At 44.5% G+C, this 21,850-nt stretch overlaps 1 protein-coding gene across 1 annotated transcript in view; it reads right to left on the bottom strand.

The window, feature by feature from the left end:
• Positions 1-21,850, bottom strand: part of Pinx1 (PIN2 (TERF1) interacting telomerase inhibitor 1) — a 60,257-nt gene that overhangs the window by 27,219 nt on the left and 11,188 nt on the right. The window contains exon 6 of the mRNA XM_075949829.1: positions 17,075-17,151. Within this exon, the coding sequence (XP_075805944.1) occupies positions 17,075-17,151 (77 nt within the window). The remainder of the gene's footprint in view (positions 1-17,074; positions 17,152-21,850) is intronic.

Genomic DNA, 21,850 nt, shown 5'->3' with positions numbered 1-21,850 from the left:
AGTCTTCCTGTACCCCCAAAGACAGGCTCATCTACAGTGGGGTTCTCTTGCCTCTACCCCTTGAGTGGTGGGGATTACACCCAAGGGGTCATGCACGCTAGGCAAGTACTCTAATAACTGAGCTACATCTCTAGCTCTGCAATGGAAATTATTAATGAAGGGAAAAAAATACCTAAGTTCTTTTAGCTAGTAGCCAGGAGTCCTGGGTGCAAACAGTAAGGCAGGCACCGAGAAGCTGCGTCACGATGGATGTGTGGAACAGCATGCTGGTGAGAAACGGGACAAAGCTGCTATCCTTTCAACTCATCTGTTGCTTCTGCAACTCTCGAAAGGCAAAAACATCTTTTATTTTTAAACAGAGGAAAAGGAATTATTTTGAATTTGTGTTTCTACAATCACACAGTAATTTCCTAGAAGTCGATTAAAAATGCCAACCTGTTCACTTAAGGCAGAGACTGAATATTTAAGTGGCTATCAGCCCACCAGACAATTCTTTGCCATAAACTATCAGCACTGGATGTCACTACTCAGTAACTCCACCTGGTGCTGGCTTTCCAGAAGACACCCTCAGTTTCTAAATTTGTGCACAAGGCAGACTGCTCTGTAGGAAACACAGCCATCTCTCTTCCTAGCAGGACCTCCAGGAGAAGAGTGTTTTACTCCCACCTAGTAATTATGATCAGTGATGCTCAGACACGTGTTCCGTTCACATACCATGTTCTGCTATTTGTAAGAAATGGCCCTTCCATCACATGAATTTTTTAAAAATTGAGTTTTTACCTAAATATACTTTTATAGAAAGGAATAAGAAATGATGACCTTTCTTGAAAACTTATAAGCTACAGCATTTTTAACCATTTCAATAAACACAGTAGTTGGAGAAATGTTTCCTAGTGTCATTAAAAAAATACTATTCTATTATATTTAGACAGAAGAAATAGTCACAAAAATGGCAGGGTGACTCATGAAGTTAAATGCTTTATTACACGCCTACACTTTTATGCTAGTAACTTGAAATCCTTTTGACTGATACACTACAGTTTGAGAGAGATTGATAGGATGGCAGAGCTGCAAAACTGTCTCTAGTAATGATGACTAGTAAAACTGACGAGACCAAAGGGTGTGTGCGCACAGGTGTGTCAGTGCTGTGGAAGGGTGTGTGCACAAGTGTGTCAGTGCTGTGGAAGGGTGTGTGCACAGGTGTGTCAGTGCTGTGGAAGGGTGTGCGCGCGAGTGTGTCAGTGCTGTGGAAGGGTGTGCGCACAAGTGTGTCAGTGCTGTGGAAGGGTGTGTGCACAGGTGTGTCAGAGCTGTGAAGGGTGTGTGTGCACAGGTGTGTCAGCACTGTGGAAGGGTGTGTGTGCGCTATGGCTTTCAGGTACAAGCAAAGGGTTTCCCAGAGGCATAAGAGCTGTCAGCTAAGTGAAGAGAGTCACTCCATTTCCTCCTTCCCCAGCCTGGCTCTACAATGCAGATTATTCTGCCTTCAATGTGTACCACAAGAGATACCCGTGCAGTTCCTACAGCACCCACTTGGCTTTGACTAGGTCAGGAGAAAGCCTACAGAGAAGGCAAAGCCAGGGAGGCTAAATCCAAGGTAGACAGCTTTGCAGCTCTGCCATCCTATCAGTCTCTCTCAACTGTGGTGTACCAGTCAAAAGTGTAACCCTGAATGTGACCACACACAGAGGCCTGGCATCGACAGGCACAGCACAGAGCCAAGAGTCACTCTTAGCAGGAGATCAAGGGAAGACATTATCTTCAAAGACTATGGATGGGAACATGGGCCACAGAAACATTATTGGCCAAAGGGGCTTTTCTGGTTAGGGTGACTTCTAATGATACTCGAATGAAGACCCTGGTAGCCAGTGCTGGGCTAGTGATTCCAGCTGACCAATGAAGTCTAGAAGGGTTGAGTTCCTGCTGAAGATCATATGACTAGAAGAGCAGAGGGCCTCAGTGCAGGTCTGTGAAATGACAACACCCTGCTCTTGCTATGTGATCTCATTTGTTGGTTATTTCTGGCCTGTAAGACTCATCCACCCCCACCCCACCCCCAGCTAGCTTTGATTTGATTTACTTTCTTCTACCTCTGCTGTCACTTCCACAAAGTGAGATCTCAAGCAGGATCGTAACCTAACAGCCTGAAATACAGGATTTGGTGCTATTCTTACGGTCTGGTGACTGTAGACTGCATAACACAGAAACGAACCTGTGCAGCTGAAGACTCCAGTGTGACCAGAAGTCACCACAGGGCGCCACCCAATCCCAGGGAGCACTACTTCGTGGCTCTCTTACTGAGTGTAGTTTAGTAAGTTGGGCTTTTTTGAACATAGCTAACTGAAACAGGATGGAGTTAGCCTACATGATGTGGCCGGGAACAAGTAGGAATTCTCAATGCTATGCTAGCCTCAAAAGCAAAGGGCACCACTCTCCTCCCAGCCTTTCCACAGTCAAGGAAATGGATCCAGGTGCTTGGCTTAGTAGGAACTGTACCATTCAGTACAGGGACCAGAAACCTGGCCAACCCTAAGTTTAATAAGGCATTTGTGCCTTAGAGAATCCCTGGACAGGTTTCTTCTCTCTAGATTTATTGTCTATGCTTGGCAGGACTGAGATAAGATATTTATGAAAACACTGCTCCTGAAAAACAAAATCCTAGGATTTAAAAACCTTAGCATGGATAGGCAGAGGTACACACTTATAATCTAGCACTCAGGAGGCAGGAACAAGGAGAGTTCAAATTTGAAGCAAGTCTAGGCTACACAGTGAGTTCAAAGCCATCATGAGCCACACAGGGAGACTCAGTCTCAAAACTGAACAAATAAAGCTACTATGCTGGGATGTAGTTCCCATGGGCAGGGAAAAGAAAACAAAAACGGAACAACACTAAAAACCAAATAACTAAAGAAAAAACAACAACAACAACAACAACAACAACAACAACAAAAAACGACCAAAGCAGCAACAACCAAAAGTCAGTGACTTCTTCCTGGCATCCTGGAGCAGTCACGGCTTACCCTGCAGAGGAAAAGAGGGGAGAGAGGAAGCAAAGAAATCAGATGATTCACCAAGGGCTTGCTAATCCCAAACAGCAACACACCTAGGTCTACTAGAGGAGACTGGTCATGACCCAGGCAGCAGATGACTAGCTAAAAGCTATGACAACTCTTCACATCTGCTCTAGGTCCTAGACTCCCCAAGTAAGACACAGAGCTCAGAGCAGGTGAGCGGTGTGGTCTTCATTCAGAAGCACAGCCTGGAACCCTCAGTCCTGCTTTAGGGTGGCTAAACAAGCTTAGTCTCTCTGGACCTCCGCTTCCTTTTCTGAATGACATGATCAGTTATAAAACTGCCAGTCACTCTGAGTGCTAAGTGGTATAGGAGACTGCGCCTGAGTTCCTGACTTTATACACTCTTTACTCAAAGGATGCTGTCAAAGGTCAGCTGGACAGCTCTGCCTCTGAGAGGCCCTACGGTGAGAAAGAGATCCTGATACCTTAATTCTGCCTGCTGGGAACTGTACCTTTGAAGGGTAGCAAGAGGAACACATCTGCCAGAAGACATGGTACCTCAGCATTAGCCATTACTCTGCTGGCCAAAGAGCAACAAAGAAAAGGCTACATACATTAGAACTAGTGTGACAAACAGGCAGTATTGCTCTAACATGAGAGGTAAGGGAAGACATACCTAGTACTACTGCACCATACTGCTAAACGAGTGCTCATGGGAGAGGATCCATAATTCCAAAGAAAGGAGCAAATAAAAAGGCGAGAGGCAGGCAAAAGAAGGCGCTGAATCCATAACTTCTGGGACAAGTCACAAGCTGGTTGTACATCTCAAGGAATGCTCTCTTGGGGCACATAAGGATGAGTCAAGGTGAAGCTTCCCAGGCTAAATACAATGGTTCCCTGGTAGAGGAGACGCCATCTGTCACACACACACAGCACAGAGTGTGCTATGCAGACACCAGAGATACTCAGTGTGTCACCCCAGGCAACAGAAATTTTGTATACCAACCCTTCACAACATAAGGAAAGTACTCCTAGCTCCAATTTTGGAACTTCTGCCCCTGCCAGACCCCATATGACAGCAAAACCCTCTCAGTTACCCTATAGTCTTAAGTCTGTCTGCTCTTCTTAGCCTTGTCCTCCCAGCAATAACAGGCCCTAGAGGAACCAGAAACCCCACTTCCACACCTCACTCTGTCCTGTGTGGTCACATAATGACTAAAGGAGGGATTCTTAGATCTCTAGGGACTCAAGAGGACTAGGCATTTATTACAGGTGAGATCCAAACGTTTACCTTCTGATTACTTTCCGGCTTCTATTATAATTAATAAATATAAGAGAAAGGCCAAAATTGTCTTAAGGATGATCACAACATTTTAAATTTGTCACACAAAACAATTAAGCTGTCTTTGGTAGAGTGAAAAAAATGTTAAAGAATGCATCATTAAAATATGTAAAAAAAAAAAAAAAAGGCCAGGTATTGTGGCCAACCTGGTCTACAGAGTTAGTTATTAAAAGACAGCTAGAGAAACCTTGTTTGAAAACAACAAAAACAAACAAAAAACTGCAAAAAAAAAAAAACAATCTGCAAAATGTTAAAATACGCAAAAAAAAAAAAAAAAGAACAAGCAACCTGTGATGGCTTAAATGAAAATGGCCCCATAGACTCATAGGGAGTGGCGTTACTAGAAGGTATGGCTGTGCTGGAGGAAGTATATCACTGGGGGGAGGCTTTGAGGTTTTAAATGCTCAAGCCAGTCCCAGTGTCTCTCTCTTCCTACTGCCTGCCAATTGGGGTGTAGAACTCTCAGCTACCTCTCCAGCACCATGTCTCCCTGTACACCTCCGTGCTTCCTGTCATGGCAATAATGGACTAAACCTTTGAACTATAAATCAGTCTTAGCTAAATGTTTGCCTTTGTAAGAGTTGCCGTTGTCATGGTGTCTCTTCACAGCTATAGAACCCTAAGACATTCCCATACTCCTTCCAGTAATTCTCAAAGTTTTAAAACACTGTTCCTTCAGCATTCTGGGTGGAATATATAGCTCAGGGGTGGATCACTTCATTAGTATGCATGAGGCCCCAGGTTTGATGCCCAGCACCACAAAAGTAAGCAAATAAACATCAGTAAGAAGCAGAGAAACCTCCTCACACAGTTACATCACCATCAGCATATAAAAAAACAAAAACCAAATATTAATACTTAAGACACATCAAGAAGTGGACTTCGCCGGGCTGTGGTGGCGCACGCCTTTAATCCCAGCACTTGGGAGGCAGAGGCAGGCGGATCCCTGTGAGTTCGAGGCCAGCCTGGTCTACAAGAGCTAGTTCCAGGACAGGAACCAAAAGCTACAGAGAAACCCTGTCTCGAAAATCCAAAAAAAAAAAAAAAAAAAAAAAAAAAGAAGTGGACTTCAGCCATCTCATGTGAGTCCAGATGACATTTGGAACAAGACTCCCACAGACATCTGGCTAGTATGTTGTGTAGGGTCTCTCTGTACATAGCACCCTGTCTGTCTTCTCTACTACCTGATTCCCCCCAGCAACACAGGCTTATTGTAGAAACTGTGCCAGTTGTCTTGAGCTATGCCCCACATTTTGGACTTTTCTTTTTTTCTTTATGGGGGTATTGAGCCTGTAACTCCTCTATACTCCATATTTTCTAGGAATATATACTGCTTCCAGACTGGATTGGCTTTAGGTTCAGTTTTCTAGTGAGGATACTGCAGGGACTGAGGCTGTGTCACTCCAGGAACACACCAACAAACACTGACCTGTGAGATAGAAAGCTCTTGGTTAGCATCTGAACGGACCTTTCTTTCTGTTGGAACCAGATCTACTATCTAAGCTAACTTTGAGTAGCTCTGAGTATAATGCATAACTATGATGTTAATCTTCATTGTCAACTTGGCTGGATTAGAATCACTATGGAGACATATTTCTCTATCTCTCTGTAGGTGCCTCCAGAAAGCTTTAACTGAGGAGGGAAGACTTGAATGTGGATAGCACCATCCAATGGGCAGTAGTTCAAATTGAATAAAAGAGGGAAAGGAGGGCCAGCGTGATGGCCTGAAGACTGGGGTTCAATCCCCAAGACGCACAAGCCATTTTCTTATCCTCATCTCTTGCTGACTATGGATACAATGTGATTAGCTACCCCACACTCTTGCTGTTGTGAAGCCTGGAGCTACAAGCCAAAGTAAACCTTTCTTTCCTTCCTTAAGTTACTTTTGCCAGCAATGGGAAAAGAAACCCATATAAAAAGCTTAGCATTAAAGTTCAATCTTTCGATCTATTTTATTATTCAACTAGTTAAAAGTTACCTAGCTATTCAATGAGCCACTACTACAGACACTGAGCCAGGACCTCCAATGACCTCCACCAAATTGGAAGAACAGTAAAGCTACTGAACAGATGACAGCAGAGGCAACACCATGATCAATAAATTAGACAGATGCCCAAGTGACTGAAAAGAAGGGTCAGGATGAAGGATGTTATAGTATAAGTTCCCAAGGGGTAGAGATTCTGATCTATTCTTTCCCTGCCATTATCTTTCTCTGAAGACCAAAACTGAGCCAAGCCCAAAAGCAGTTAACTAGTATCTGCCTAACACATGGGTGAGTCAGGACTTTGTGACCAACGTCTGTGTGTCTGGAGAAACACACACTCCTTTCTCAGAGGCTGTGGAAGCAGGACTTGACCTGTAGAGTGAGGGTTCACTTGCTGAGACAGACTGTACAAGGCCCCAAAGTGAAGCAAAAGCTTGGGAAACATGGAGGTGGGTGAGGCCCGGTGTTTTGGGCTGGTTTCACACAGGGACTACCGATACTGGACAGCACGTGGACAAGAAGCACTGAGGAAACATGTGATGGCAGATGCTTTTAAAACAAGTAAGACTTTAGAAAACCCACTAGGGACCATAGTTCAGGAGCAACAAGGAAGAAGAATGGCTCTATCAGTAGGAATAAAAAAGCTGACTGCCTGGGGCATTAAAATCTAAAAACCAGCAGGCTGGAAACCATCAAGAGGATAGAGTCAGAAGGGAAAGCTGAAGACCACACTCGCATTCACTACACGTCAGTGCTTTCACCCTTCCCTGAACTCTAAGGGCTTAGTCCTCCACTCCCATCTTTATGTGCAGGGACCACTTCAGACCTCTAGTGTAAGACTGTACCAGAGAAGTTAAGATGTACCTCGGGGTCATGGAGGAAGTCACCACTGGATTTGAGATTGAACTGGAGATTTTGCTGGAGCTTCCACGCAAAATCTTCCTCCCGCTTCACATGGTACCTACCCAAAGAGGGCAAGCGTGCAGCACAGGGACCTGCCTCTCTGGTGGAGTACTGTATATTCTTCTGTGGATGAGGAAGACCAAGGAGAGCATACCTGACCTGTGAACTGCCCCAGTGTGGACTTAGAGGAAACACACAAGCGGGGCAGTATGTTGGTGACAGGAGCCATACAAAACAAGCTCAGAGCATGTTCTTCAGTGTATCCATACTTCTGTGAAGTAAGCTAGGAAATATATGTTTCTATTTAAATTTATTTTATGTGTATTGATGTATAAGTGTCAGATTTCCTGCAACTAAAGTTACAGACAGTTGTGAGCTGCCATGTAGGTGATGGGAATTAAACCCAGGTCCTCTGGAAGAGCAGCCAGTGCTCTTAACCACTAAGCCATCTCTCCAGCCCTGAAACTATATTTTTACACTCACAAAGGTGTTCAGGCAATTATGTCTGTCCAAATGGGTCTCCTAGGAAGAAGCAAAATTAGCCTAATGGAGTGAGGCACAGCAGAACAATTTTGTACATTTGGACTTGAAACTCTAGCTCCCTATGGTGGTTTGAATAAGAACAGTTCCCATAAGCTCTTATATTTGAATGCTTAGTCACTAGGGAGTGGCACTATTTGAAGGAATTAGGAGGTGTGGCCTTTTTGGAGAATGTTTGTCACTGAGGTGGGCTTTGAGTTTTCAAAAGCCCACAAGGTCCCTCTGCCTGAAGCTCAGGATGTAGCTCTCAACTACTTCTCTCGTACCATCCCTGCCATGCCACGCTTCTTGCCATCATGTACCAAACCTGGAACTAAGCAAGCCCTCAATGAAATGTTTTCTTTTATAAGAGTTAACAGGGTGTCTCTTCACGGAAACCAAACAGTGACAAGACACTTGCCTAAATATTATGATAAAACAGTTCTACATTTTGGAAATGATGAAAAAGAAAAAGCAACAGATCTTTTAAAAATTACTTCTTTTGATTTGAAGAGGCTTTTTCAGAGTGCATCTGACTTTTTTTCCTGAAGTAACTTTGTTCAGTGTCTTTCCCTAGAATTACACCCTATTTAATTTACTGAATGGAGACCACCAGTCATCCATTTTTCTCTTTAAATAAAAACAGAGGTGACAGAAGGCATACTCTCTGGGGACAAGGAACCTGGACCATACTGCTAACAGGAACTGAGCTGTGGCTGGAGGGCCAGGACCTTCCTAACTTTGGATCCCAGAACTGTGCATTGTTAAGAGTGTTGTTCTAGAGAAACAGGGCCCTGCCACCTAAAGGTTCCCTAGAGAACAGGCCAGTTACCCAGGGTCCCTGAGCAGCCAGGCAAGAACTGCCCGACCCTGCAAAGGGGCTCCTAAGGGAATTTATTAACTGATTTAGATAAAAGCAGATGGGAAAGGATGCCTGGACTATGTGGGAATCCTCCAATGTGAGAAAACAACGAAACCAAAAGAACAGAGGCATTCAGAGGAAAGACAGAGACTCTGAATCTCAGCACCTGATGCCTTTGGTGACAAGGCAATGTACTGAATCCATGAAACAAAAACAAAATGGTATTTGAAAATAAGGAAGAAGAATAAAAATTTAAGACCTAAATTGAAGATTTTTAACAGAAAAGGTAGATCATAAATCCAAGTCCTCTCCAAAGTAAGGACACAGGAAAATCAGAGACAAAAGAATAATCTAAAGCCTAACCAATGATGCCATGACCTAGAGAAGGGGGAAGAGTGTCCATGTCCTAGGGAAGGGGGAGGAGTGTCCATGACCTAGGGAAGGGGGAGGAGTGTCCATGACCTAGAGAAGAAGGAGGAGTGTCCATGACCTAGGGAAGGGGGAGGAGTGTCCATGACCTAGAGAAGGGGGAGGAGTGTCCATGACCTGGAGAAGGGGGAGGAGTGTCCATGAAACTACGAAGAAGTAGGGGAGAGATGCTTATGTAACTACAGAGAAGAGGGGAAGACACCCATGCAACTATGGGGGGGGGGGGCAGGAATTCCTGTGTAACTACGAAGAGGGTGCGGGAGCTGGTCATGTAACTACAGAGAAAAAGGATGGGTGAAGGTGAATTCCAGAATAGCCAGGAGGCGATGAAATGTCTAAGGAATATAAACACTGAAGATTCCAAGGTTAAGAAACATCTAAAGCTTCCTGCGCGGGAGACAAAGACAATAGGTCCTTGTAAAGGACAGAAGTGAGCACCAATTGGAACCACAGCACAAGAGTCAAACCTTCAAACCTCAGAGACGGACATTTCCAATCCCAACTCTAATCCTCACCTGTGCTAAGTTACTTTCAGCCCTCAGGAAGCTGCTGGACAAAAAGTTTAGGGTGGGCAGGCTAAGAGGACAGCTGGTTAGTTTTGCCAGCTTGACAATCTAGAGTCACCTGGGAAGAGTGTTGGTGTCAGGCTGGCCTGAGTCTGTATACACTGAGGTGCCCAGACTCAACCTTGGGGAATGGGTCCTGCACTATAACAAGTACATTTCCTCTCTGTTCTTGACTGTGGGTGTTACTAATGTCTTCAAGTTCTGCCTTGACTTACACTGACTCCAGGCTTATAACTTTGGAACTGAAACTGAATAAGCCCTTTCTCCCCCAAGTTGCTGTCTGTCAGGATATTATATCATGGCAACAAAAAATGAACCTATGACAAGGAGCAAGGTACAGGTAAGCTGGGTGTGAGCAGCCAGCAGGGAGTCCCAGTGGGAAGCAGTGGGGAGACCCTCTGAGCAATCACATCTAGCAGACAGATGTTCTGACAGAGTAATCCACAAAGAATAACAAGGGGCTACAACACCTACAGAAGCCTCGTTCCCACCAGAAAACAACAAAAATTGCAGAATTATTCTAGAATGATATTTGACTTAGCAGGGGGCACAGTGTACATAGCTGTAAAAATGTAAGCATCAAATAACAACAACAGTAACTAGAGATATGAAAAGGCCCAACTCCTAATCTACAGAAAGAAATCCAGATGTCAAAACATGGAGATATGTAGACTTGCACTCGGCACAACACCCAACCTTTCCCTCCCCACCCAGTACCACACTAGGCACCTCTACCTCTTTTTCCTTGTGGGCAATAATATGGGTGTAGAACCCAGAAAGACCCCAGCATCCATCTTGTGAATCAGTATGGTCCTGAGAAACATATTGTCAGTGAAGAGGCACTGTGCTCAAGGCTCGGTGATCAGCTTTGTGTAGGCACCAGCAGATGGAGGAGATAGATACTCAGGGGCCGTAGGGTACCGCAAGGAAGAAGTCCCTGAGGACGCAGTGATGGCTCCTGCTCCCTTACCTCCCTTCTCTACCGTGGCCAGAATCTCATATCCTGGCTAGTTTGGTCTTCTAAATAGGAATATATATATAAAATCATAGAACTGAGTGGGTGAGAGGAGTAACAGCAAGGAGCAGCAATGCTCTTGTTGAGAGACAAGAACAGGAAGGCTGGGAATGCAGGCCACCACAGTCTCCAGCATATCCTCTCACCCTCACTCCCTGGAGGTTCTGGGAATTTCCTGTCACTTTCCAGGGTACCAAGAGATGCACTTCAGCAATGGAAGAAATTATTCCACATCAAGAATAAGATTTATAAGATAATTTGAAAATGGGGGAAGAAATGTCAATATAAGATTTTATATTAAAATACAAAGGTCAAAGAACTGAAGATGCCGTAGGAGCAGCCAGAAAGCTGGGGCAGCACAGGGCATGAGAGGGATGCTGGTCTGCACTGTGAGCTAATCCATGCAGCCTACCGTTTCCACACCTATGGATAACACTAATTGATTTAAAAAAAAAAATAGCAGCAGACATTGAGAGTCCACCTCATGGGCTGGTCACTGCTGCAGATATTCTACAGGTGACCTTCACCTTCATATCCAAGCAGGGAGCCCCTTACTGGCCCACATTTCAAGATGAGGGGAGGAGAAGTGACTGCCAACACCACTTGGGCAGGACTTAGCCTCAGGCAGTGTGAAGCACACAGTCTAGAGTTTACCTTTGAAAGAAGCCAGGAAAGAATAATCTCATAAATTATTATGTGGAAAGTTGTGGGAATTCATCTATGAATAAACCCAGATAGTCAAAACCAATCAGTCTAACAGACATGAGTAAAGAGTGAGCATTTATTTTCTCATCTCTAAAACCCTATACTTTTCTATCAACAACACAAAAACGCTACCTAAACAGCAAGAGCAGCAGAAAAGAAAAAGTTGAGAAAAAAAATTGCAGTCACACAAACTGTAGTTAAAAAATGACTAAGTTTCCTTGATATATGAATTTGTTGGAAAACCATTTATCAACAGCCTGTTTCTCTCTAGCAGAGTCCCTCAAGCCGAGAGCCATGTCATTCCCCTTTGACTGATTAATTAGCCAATCAGGGGACATTTTTCATTGTGAGGCATGATGGTTTATTGCAGCTAATGTTTGGTCTCTAATGGCGACATATTAAAGCCAACTCGGCTATTTTAGCCCCGTGGAGTGACCAAAAGGAAAGGATAGGAGATAAATCAAAAGAGTGCCCTTCAGTTTCCCTTCAGTCCTTAACAAAACCCCCAAGGAGCAAATGGCTAGAAGTGAGCCTTTACCAATAAAGGGGAAAATAAGAGAAAGGCACAACTGCCTTCAAGCCAAGGTAGACCTTCCTGTTTCTGAGGAGCGGTAATTTATCCTCTGCGATTAACAGATAGAATGGACACCTAAAAGTCAATAGCTTACTCTTCTTCCTTTAACCAAAGTCTGGGCTCGATAGGAAAAAGCGGCTCTGCAATGTTTCTTGCTCACTGCAATGATTTCTACTGCGCTCTGAATCCAGAGCTAGCAAGACCCCCTTGGCCAGTCCCCCCTCCCCCATCCTACTCCTGCCATACCACCCCGAGCCACACCACAGGATCTAAGGGGCTTCTCCATCCTGAGGCTTCTGACAGGCACTAACGCACAAGGAAGCAGAAGTTCAAATGCAAAGGAGGGGACTTAGCTGTTCACAGCCAGAAGAAGACATACTTAGCACACTGAGAGATGGAGGAAGCAGCAGGCTGTGTGAGTCCACACACAAACTGGAAGAACACTACCAGCCAAAGGCCCAACTAGCTGTCTATCAGAGTAGACACAAAAGTGCTCTGCCTGTACAGAGAATATTACTGCTGTCATCTCAGCATGGGAGATGCAGTTTTATGAATCTTCACCGTTTCCTTCATTCCCTTGATTCAAAGATTACTCAGTCACACTGGCAAGCAAGGACCCCTCTGGCACTGGAGTTAGAGGTCTTTTCTATGCCAGAAGCACCGAAGCCCTCAAACCCTGCCTAGTTCTTTGTAGCCTTTCCTGCCGTTAGTGAGATCAGGGTCTCCATGTGGGTGTTGGGTTTCTCGGTGCAGCAGTTCACGGGGGATGACTACTGACCTCACGGCTCCAGACAAGCTCACACAGCCTCCAAAGCCTCATCCCATCCACACAGTCACTCTTTTGGCAGCAAGCACTCTTAGTTCAGAGGTAAGAAAACTGAGCTAATAGATAAAATAGGAATATCCGAGATAACTACCTTATCCTCGACCTCACTGTCTTGAACATTCATTTCAAGATCTTTAACATTCACCCTTTAGAGAAAGAAGTGGACAAAGCCCAGGTGTCCACTATAAGAAACAAGAAAAATCAAGCAATGGTTGCTGGCAGCTCAGGAATACACGAAACACCTTGGATATCAGCACTAAGTCACACAGGTGATTCCACGTGCTTGTCCTTCAAAATCAAAGCTTAGGGGCTGAGGGCTCACAGGCCTTTTGGTTACTCTCACCTGTACAATACTCCTGCTGGAAACAGACCACGCTATATTCTTAGCTGCTAGTCAGTGGTCACTCTGGGTTGCTTCAATCCCTGAGCAACTGTCCCCACAGATTCCCCATCATCTCCAGACTCCTAATCATCCGCACAAACTCCCTTCTGTGCTCACTTGTGAACCACAACCACTTCTGCTACTTGTTCCAGTGCACAACACACATCCCAGAAACCTTTTTCACGACTATGTCTCTGACCACTCCTCTAAATCATGGCACCCAGGCCTGAAGGTAACAAACCAGTCTGTAGGCAACAAACAAGCAGAAGGCACAACCCTCCCACAGAAGCACCTGGCCACATTCGGGCAGATGCCACGCTACACATTTCAGCTGCGGTTAATGTGGGGTCAGGTTGTATGGCCTACCCTCTAATGAGACTTAGACTATCTGAATCTGGATACTGTTATCAGAGGCCAAATGGTTACAAACATTATGGAAATCATTACCGAGGAGATGAATCAATTGTAGAACTCGTGTATTATATTGCATGTTTATGGACTTAGGCCAGATTTGTTCTAACTGAAAGGTTCTTAGCAGATCAGGAGTATATGCCTCTCTGGTACCCATCTCTGCAGTGAGGACATGGTGGGCAGGGACAGACACATCCTTTAAATTACTTACCAAAATCAACTTAGCTCACTTCTACAGATTATTAGCATGGAATCCAGAACGAATAGACAAACAAGCCTCCAATCCAAAGACATTTCAAGTAAGAACTATTTTAACATTCTGAAGAATTTTTATTTTTGTAATCATTTTTCACATAAGAGATTTAAGGTACTGCATCCAACCCAAAAAGAAAAAGAATGGTCTAAAATGCCTCATGAATCCAATCAAACAACAGAACAGGGGTCTGCTTGGAAGCAGTTTTCAGATCTAATGATCAGCAAGACTCAGCAAAGTGCATGTGCAACATGAAATAAGTGAACAGACCTGATAGAAGTTGTGCAAAGAAAGTCATCATTAACTAGGTATTGTGAGTGTTGTACACAAGAAAGGTGGGGTTCTAATTCAGTCAGGTCATATGGTGAAGACATGGATAATTACTTGCCAAGAACCCATGCCAGAGGCCTGTTGTTTAAAGAAACAAAGTGAGACTGTTAGCAACACATTTCCAACCCTTGATACGGGTTTGGAGTATTTTCTCTAGTGATAAGGCTGAATCAGGAAGTAAGCTGGATGGAGGAAGGAAACTGGGAAGGTGGGGGAGGGAAAAAAATGAGAGGGGGAACAAACTAGGGAGTATCAGGAAGTTCAACCAGATAGGAACTAATGGAATTTGTTTTTTAGTGTCTCCACTTCAATCTGCAAACTGTGGGATGGACACACACACACACACACACACACACACACACACACACACACGCGCGCGGAGAAAAATACCCTCCAACACCCCCCACCCATATTGAGAATATACACATAATTCCTATTGGTAACAAGCTTCTCCTAAAGCCCAAGTAATTTCAATTCAGTGTATCGGGCCATTTCTTTGTTTCCATGGAGGAAGCAGGTAGATCCAATTTAGGGAGCACTCTGTTTCACCTTCACTGTTTTCCAACTAATACAGCACCAAGCTGGGGAAAGGAAGAACCTGAAAACCAGACCGGTGTAGCCATGCAGCCAGTGCATCCCAGCATAATGTATTTTACTACCATTTCTCTTGAGTAACTGGCAGTGTGTGATGGTCCTTCACCCATCAAGCAAGTTCCTCTGAATAGCCAGACACAGCCAGAACTGTGCTCCTCCCAACAGCCTCTGCAGCTGGAAGAAATGCTGAGCACCGGCAAAGCCAGCAGAAAAGTTAGGAGAGGCCTGATAGTAACAGATGCTTTAACTTCCACGGCAACGAGAAACAGGGACAGCCTGGACACAATTGCCTTAAAGCTGATCTTTGACAAATTGTACTGATCTTTTAAAACATAAAGTAGCACAAGCAAATGTTCATTCACTAATCCCCTTTCAGGAATCTGCTATGGACACGAGTAGATGGTAGAAGGCAGGCTGATGAATACCTCCTAAAGGAAAAGATATTTCTAATACCAGCCCCAAATTTATGCAAGGCGTCATTTAAAATTGATTTAACAACTAAAGCCCGATTTTTAAGAGGAAGTACAATAAAATTTCTATCCCCTACCATATGCCATACTGATTGGAGCACCTGCTGGGAACCCAGAACTGGATACAAAACAAGTCTTTTGTTTTTTAAGTTGTTCACTGTCCTGCCTACAAGTATTTGACAGATGAAAAAGTCCACATGTACAATACAGTAGATAGATTTCTTCAGTAGATACAATGAAATCATTAGGCACAATGTTTGGCAAAACATAAATTCAAGCCAGTGTTGCTATGAGGGTCAAGGGAGGAAAACACAATAATCCAAGTGAGAAGAGGAGCCAAAAGAAGTATTTTCAAACCAATCTGATCAAAGGCCTTTTGCCCTTGGCTGTGTAGACTGTTGTAAGTAACATGGTAAGGTTTCTTAGCAACACTTTTTGAGGACGGTGCAGCTGTACCACCCAGAACTCAAAGGCAAACCCAACAATATCCAAGACAAAAGGACTCTGCATAGGGAAACTTTGGCTTGCTGTCCTAAGCACAGTTAGATAGACTGTTTTCTGCACGCATGCGGCTGCACACATGGGTCTATCTCCTTGGCGTGGACATGGACGAGACGGCAGATTTCAGAATCTACAGACCAGTAAGCTCCACTAGTGGCTGTGTGGCACCTGGAGGTCTGTGACATCTCGCCACATGGTGACAGTGGAGCTGCTCTCTTGGTGCAGCTGTGTTTTCAGGGCTGCCCTGGTGTTCTTAAGCCACATTCCTTATCACACTGCAGTCCTTACCTGGGTCAGCTAGAGACTAAAAGAAATTCTTTCTCATATGAACAGTGTGTGTGTGGTGTGTGCATGCCTGTCTGCCTGTCTGTGCACCCATATGCATAGAGGGATGGAAGTCTGAGGCTGACTTTGGGTGTCTTCCTCTATTGCTCTCCACCTTATATTCTGAGGCGGAGTCTCTCATTCAGTTTGCTATCTCAGGCAGCCTGACCATCCAGCACAGCCCAGAGATTCCCTGTGGCATGTTCACCTTCCCCACCCCGATGTTACCTACTAGCTGTAATTACAGGTGGGCTACCATACCCACCTGGCTTTTTGTATGGGCTCTGGGGATCCTGATGCTACTTCATCTATTGTGTCATTTCCTCTGATCTAAAAAAAAAAAATTAACTCTTCTTTTCTTCCACTGTCAGAACACATCACTACCAAGGACAGCCACCTTCCACATAACTCAGCAGCCACGGGGAGTCCTAGAAAACAGCTTCCTCCATGCTCACCCTGCTCTAAGAGCTAGGCAGAGAGGGACTGGGAAACCTAGGAATTGCCTAACAAAGTCTCTCTCATCATAGGTAATTCTCAAGTTTCTAAACATAATACCGAGTAACAAATAACTGCTACCCAGGGAAAAAAGACACCCGCCGGTCTGGAAAAATGCTAGAGATAAATAAAGGCTGTCTTTCTGTTCTACGGTCACCGCGGACCTTGCCCAGGAACCAATAAAGGAACATAAGCATGGCGCGCCAGACTCACTGAGTTAACTATATAGCCCAGATTTTGTTAGATAAAACAAATTTTCATTATCTCCAGAAATTCAGCTAAAATCTCTAGTGTTTACACATCAGAATGGCATACAGGGCTGTCACTTACATTTGGAAATAGTGCAAATGTTTTGTGCAATACATAGGTCAATGGAATGATTAGGGTTATGAATTATAGGTTCATTTGTACTCCCCAGTTTTGAAACAAGCCATAATGTACAAAGGAAGGTGTACCCGCTGCTCATCCTACCCCAGGATCTGGGCTAAGGGTGGGAGTGGGGGCATGTAGTTGTCTATACTGGGGAGAGACAGACTGAGAACATGCAAAGAGCACTACAACCCAGGGCTGGGTACCTGAGCAGTTTTCTTGTTCTTCCTTTTCCCAAAAATGCAGTCCAGGTCTGTTTCGCTCCGAGAGGACAGATCCTTCCCTAGAAACAACAGAGCTTTCTTGTAAGACCATTCATTTCGAAATGAGAAGCCCAAGTAGAAATATGTCACTTCTGGTAGCAGAGGGTCAGCTGCCGACTCTGGCCCCCTCACATTCCAACGCTGAGCACAATACAGACTACGATCAAAACTTCAGTAACCGTCGTAAGACCACAACTGCCCAGTCCCCTCCTGACTGCAAACAACCTGGCACATGGACAGCCCAGAAAGCTCCACTCAGAAGTGACCCTCCTGCTTGCTGTGCCATTAAGTTGGGCCTTATGGGTGCTGGGTTCGTTCTATGCAAAACAATCCCATTTCCTTCAAAGAGAAACGGCAATTTACTGATGGTTACAAAACACGGAACTGAACATTCTGACAGGCTCATACCTCAAACCCTTTAAACACTCGCATTTACTGCTTTTTGTCACAGGAGTTCAATAATAACTAAGAAAAATTTAAAAGAATAAAGCAAATCAAAGCTCAATTTTTCTTTTAAAATGTTCTTACTTGTAATAGCTCTACCAGTTAAACAGAAAGCTACATGATGACAACAGGAAATAAATGGCTCTGGTAAGAGCAGGATCCAACGAATCTTTGATTCCTGTTTTAAAAACGAAACTAGCTCAACTCCAAACCCACAAACCACTAATTTAAAATTCCCTTTGGAATTTTAAACAGGAGCCTATGAGCAGTCAGCCAAATCCATTCCCATCCATCAACTTCAAGGAAAGTGCATCTGAAAACTCAACCCTCCGTGTGAAGCCTGCTAAGCTTGGAAAGAGAGGTCAGGTCACATACAGGAATCCGGGCTTCTAGCTGGAAGCCAAGTTCCAGTCACCAGTTCCTTGCTCTTGGTTTTTTGCAGCAAACTGACTTGATAAAGTAATGTCACGACCTAGAAGGTTCTGGTTCACCGATTAGCACTGGGGCATTCAAATATGACACTGCTCAGTGACTCCATGAAATTGAAAAAACAAAACACCCTTCAATTTGATGCAAAACCAGGTGCCAGAACCAGTTTCAGAGGCAGTGGTACCGGAATAGATGGTGCAGTTGGCACGACCTGTTCCTGAGGCATGGGAAGGTTCCCAATGTTGCTCTCCTCCCATCAGAACCCCATTCAAAAAGGCCAAGGAGAATCCACCTAAGAACAGAGTGATGCTTATCACAAACTGTGGCACAGGCAATAAAACCAGAGAGGGAGCACAGCCAACTTGCAGCTGCAGCAGTGAGAAGTGGGCGGCTTCTTGGGAGGCAGACACCTCTCCTCAGCTGTCACCAGCGCAATCCATTTCCTACTTGCAAAGCACATTCACGGTGAAAGTGTAGCCCAGAAAAGTGAGTCAATTTAACTTGATTTAGAAACCAAAAAACCAAGCATGATGGTGCACACTGTCATCCAAGGACGCGGGAAGCAGAGGCAAGAGGGTCAAACATTCTAAGTCAGTGTGCCATACAATGAAAGAAACCCCAATTCCAAAGCAAGCAAGAACCTCCAAACCACTGACCGATTCCCCTCAACCCAGCCCCTAAAAAAAGGTGGCATCCTAAAAGAAACATAAATTCATGCCTATTTTTTATAACAATTTCATTAAATGTAAAAGGTCAAAGGAGAGAACGCAGGGCCACAGTTCACAACTAGTATGTGAAAAACCAAACACACCGAGATTCAAATCAAATCTCAGATTCAAAGGGAAGCTGCCAAGCCAGTAGAAGTGTTCAATGGAGGTGCTAGGGTTTCTAGAGTTCTGATGTGGGCTCTTGGACCAGAAATTTCTATCCTCTAGCAAAGTTCACTGAAGTAAATGGAGAAACCAGAGCTGTGCAGGACTTGCTCTGGATTTAATCTGGAAAACAGAGGAGAAATGAGAGTCGGAGTCCACTAAAGAAGAAACCTGTAACTGGGCTAAATGGGAAGACAGTGGGATCCTGAAATTAAGAGTCAACAATGGTCCTGGTTGAATCACTTACATACATTATGAAATTATGAATAAAATACACATAGTAAAAATTAACTTTAAAAGGATAGTAACTTCAGAACTATGGTAAAATCAGAACGAAAACTGTGGACAAATAGATCTTTGACAAGATGACAAGCAGAAAAATTGAACAAGGCAGAAAACATGTTATCTGTCTAGCTGTGACTGTTAGCTCAGCCATAACTGCATCTCGAGAACCAGGAAAAAAGGTTTCCAGGAGTCAAACAGACATAAGGAAGTCCATGCAGGGCAGGGTGTAGGGGTTTCACAGAGGAGTCACAGGTTTCCCATCAGGTTTTCCAAAAGAAGTGTAACTCCCAGAGTTGACAAAGGCCAACTCCATCCTCCAGTCTGGTATCTGGGAAGCAAATAGACTATAACACACAGATATAAAATTAATGAACTATAGCTGCAGCCCAAGCCCAAAGAAATGCTGTCTTTGTAAGTATATTTGCAAATTTAAAAAAATGAGATCTCCTGGGTAAACTGGGGGTGAAGGGAGGTGGCAGAGGGGAGGGGATGGGGGATGAGAACATGAGGGAACAGGATGGTCGAGTTGGAGGAGGGACAGAGTGGGAGAGCAATGAAAGAGGTATCTTGATAGAGGGAGTCATATGGGTTAGGAAGAAACCTGGTGCTGGGGAAATTACCAGCACTCCCCAAGGATGACCCCAGCTAAGACCCCTAGCAATAGTGGAGAAGGTGCTTGAATGGCTTTCCCCTGTAATCAGATAGGTGACCACCCTAACTGCCATCATAGAGCCTTCATCTAGAAACTGATGGAACCAGATTCAGAGATCCACAGCCAAGCCCCAGGCCAAGCTCTGGGAATCCGAGCCTGCATGGGACCAAACTAGGCCCTCTGCATGTGGGAAACAGTCGTGTAGCTTGGTCCATTTGAGGTGCCCCTGGCAGTGGGAACAAGATCTATCCCTGGTGCACAAGCTAGCTTTTTGGAGCCCATTCCCTATGGTGGGATGCCTCCCTTAGTCTTGATGCTGGAAGGGCTTGGTCCTGCCTCAACTTACTGTGACAGGTTTTGTTGACTCTTCATGGGAGGCCTTACCCTTTGGGAGGGGTGGATGGGGGGTGGGCTAAGGATAAGGCGGGGGGCGGGGGGCAGGAAGAGGGGTGGCAGGGGAACTGTGGTTGGAATGTAAAATAAATAAAAACAAAACAAAACAGGTTTATCTGGGTAGCTTCAATTATTTCAAATTTTATTTACATAACTCAGTCAGTAAGACTAAATTAAATAAAAAAGCAATGCCGCTTACAACCATAGTCTTACTGTGGGAGGAGCTAGATTTTAAACAAATATGGTTGATAGTAACTTAAAATTACATAATTAATTATTTCAAACAAAAGCCATCAAGTAGAAGCTACACAAAGAAGTAACTATGCATCAGGACTAAAATGATATAGGCAGAATTTAGGCAGTAGCAGATACTACAGTACCACTTGCTCGGGCCAGGTATTTTGCAGTTTCTTTGAGACAGGGTCTCACTATGTTGCCCTGGCTATCCTGAAACTCGCTGTATAGACCACTAGGCTGGCCTTGGATGCCTCTGCCTCCCCAGTGCTGGGACTAAGGGCGTACACTACAATGGCCAGCCCTTGCTCTATGAAGGTCATGTGCAGGCTATACAGAGTGCCACCTTGCTACATTTTAGTTTTCTGGAACACACAGGGGCTTACCACGTGACTCACTCTTACTAACAAAGGGAACTAGAAACTTTCATTGTTAACATTAAGGTCCTCTTTTCACAAGGCTGGAAAAGTGTGAGTTCAATACGGAGGGTCATGTCTCACAAACCACAGACCAGAGTCTAGCTGGACTTCATGGCAGCTTGCAAATATCTCCTCATGTTACAGAAAAGGAAACAGAATTTGAAGGAAGGGAAATAGTTGGGGATGTGTCTGGGAGAGCAGCAGCCAGAAGCCAGCTTCCTCTGACCCAGACAGGCTCTTTTAAGACAGTTCATGGTTATCATTCACACCCAGAGACAAGACCAAGTGAAAAGAAACAGCTTTTAAGAAATGAAAGAACACCACCTTCCACTGGACAGTGCAGATGGTGGGATCTGCTATTTCCTGTCCTGCCTGGATTTTCACTCCTTTTCCTCTTTCTTTCTTATTCCCAGCCTTTAGGTCCTCTGTTTCCTGACACCTCCTCTCCTTCTAGCACAATACACCTCCAGCTGTCTTCTCTGCACACCAAAACCTCCTTTCTTCACAAGCAAGGCTGTTAAATGTACAAAACTTCCTGTGAGAGAGAAATGAAGGCATAATGCATCAAGAGGTGACAGGGTCACCAGCAAGGGAGTGGCTGAACTAGAAATAGAAAACAAGTAGACACAGCCAGTATCCAGAAGAGTAAAGCACCTTAGAGAGGTTTCTCCTAACTTCAGCAAATGCTTCGGATGAAGGCAGGCATGCAGTCAGGGACTAAAGGACAATCAGAAGACTACATTAATTTGGAGGGAAAAGAAAAGGCTGTATGCCGTCCAAATCTGCAACAGCCTTCTGCAATGTCTCTAGTCTTCCTGTAGCATCAAATGAAAAAAGAAAAGCTGTTTAAGGGGCTACCATTCCTCACCTCCAAAGGACTACAGGGACAGTAAAGCAGTTTTCTGTCCTACAGCAGGTTATGGTATGGTAGAGATAAGCCCTGGTTAGATGCCTCAGAGGCTTCCAACAAGAGCATTTGCCTGTCAAAAAG

Source organism: Microtus pennsylvanicus, chromosome 15 (genome assembly GCF_037038515.1).
Source record: "Microtus pennsylvanicus isolate mMicPen1 chromosome 15, mMicPen1.hap1, whole genome shotgun sequence".
NCBI classification, from domain to species: Eukaryota; Metazoa; Chordata; class Mammalia; order Rodentia; family Cricetidae; genus Microtus; species Microtus pennsylvanicus.
The sequence above is the reverse complement of the archived record's forward strand: the minus strand, read 5'-3'. Positions and strand labels throughout refer to the sequence as shown.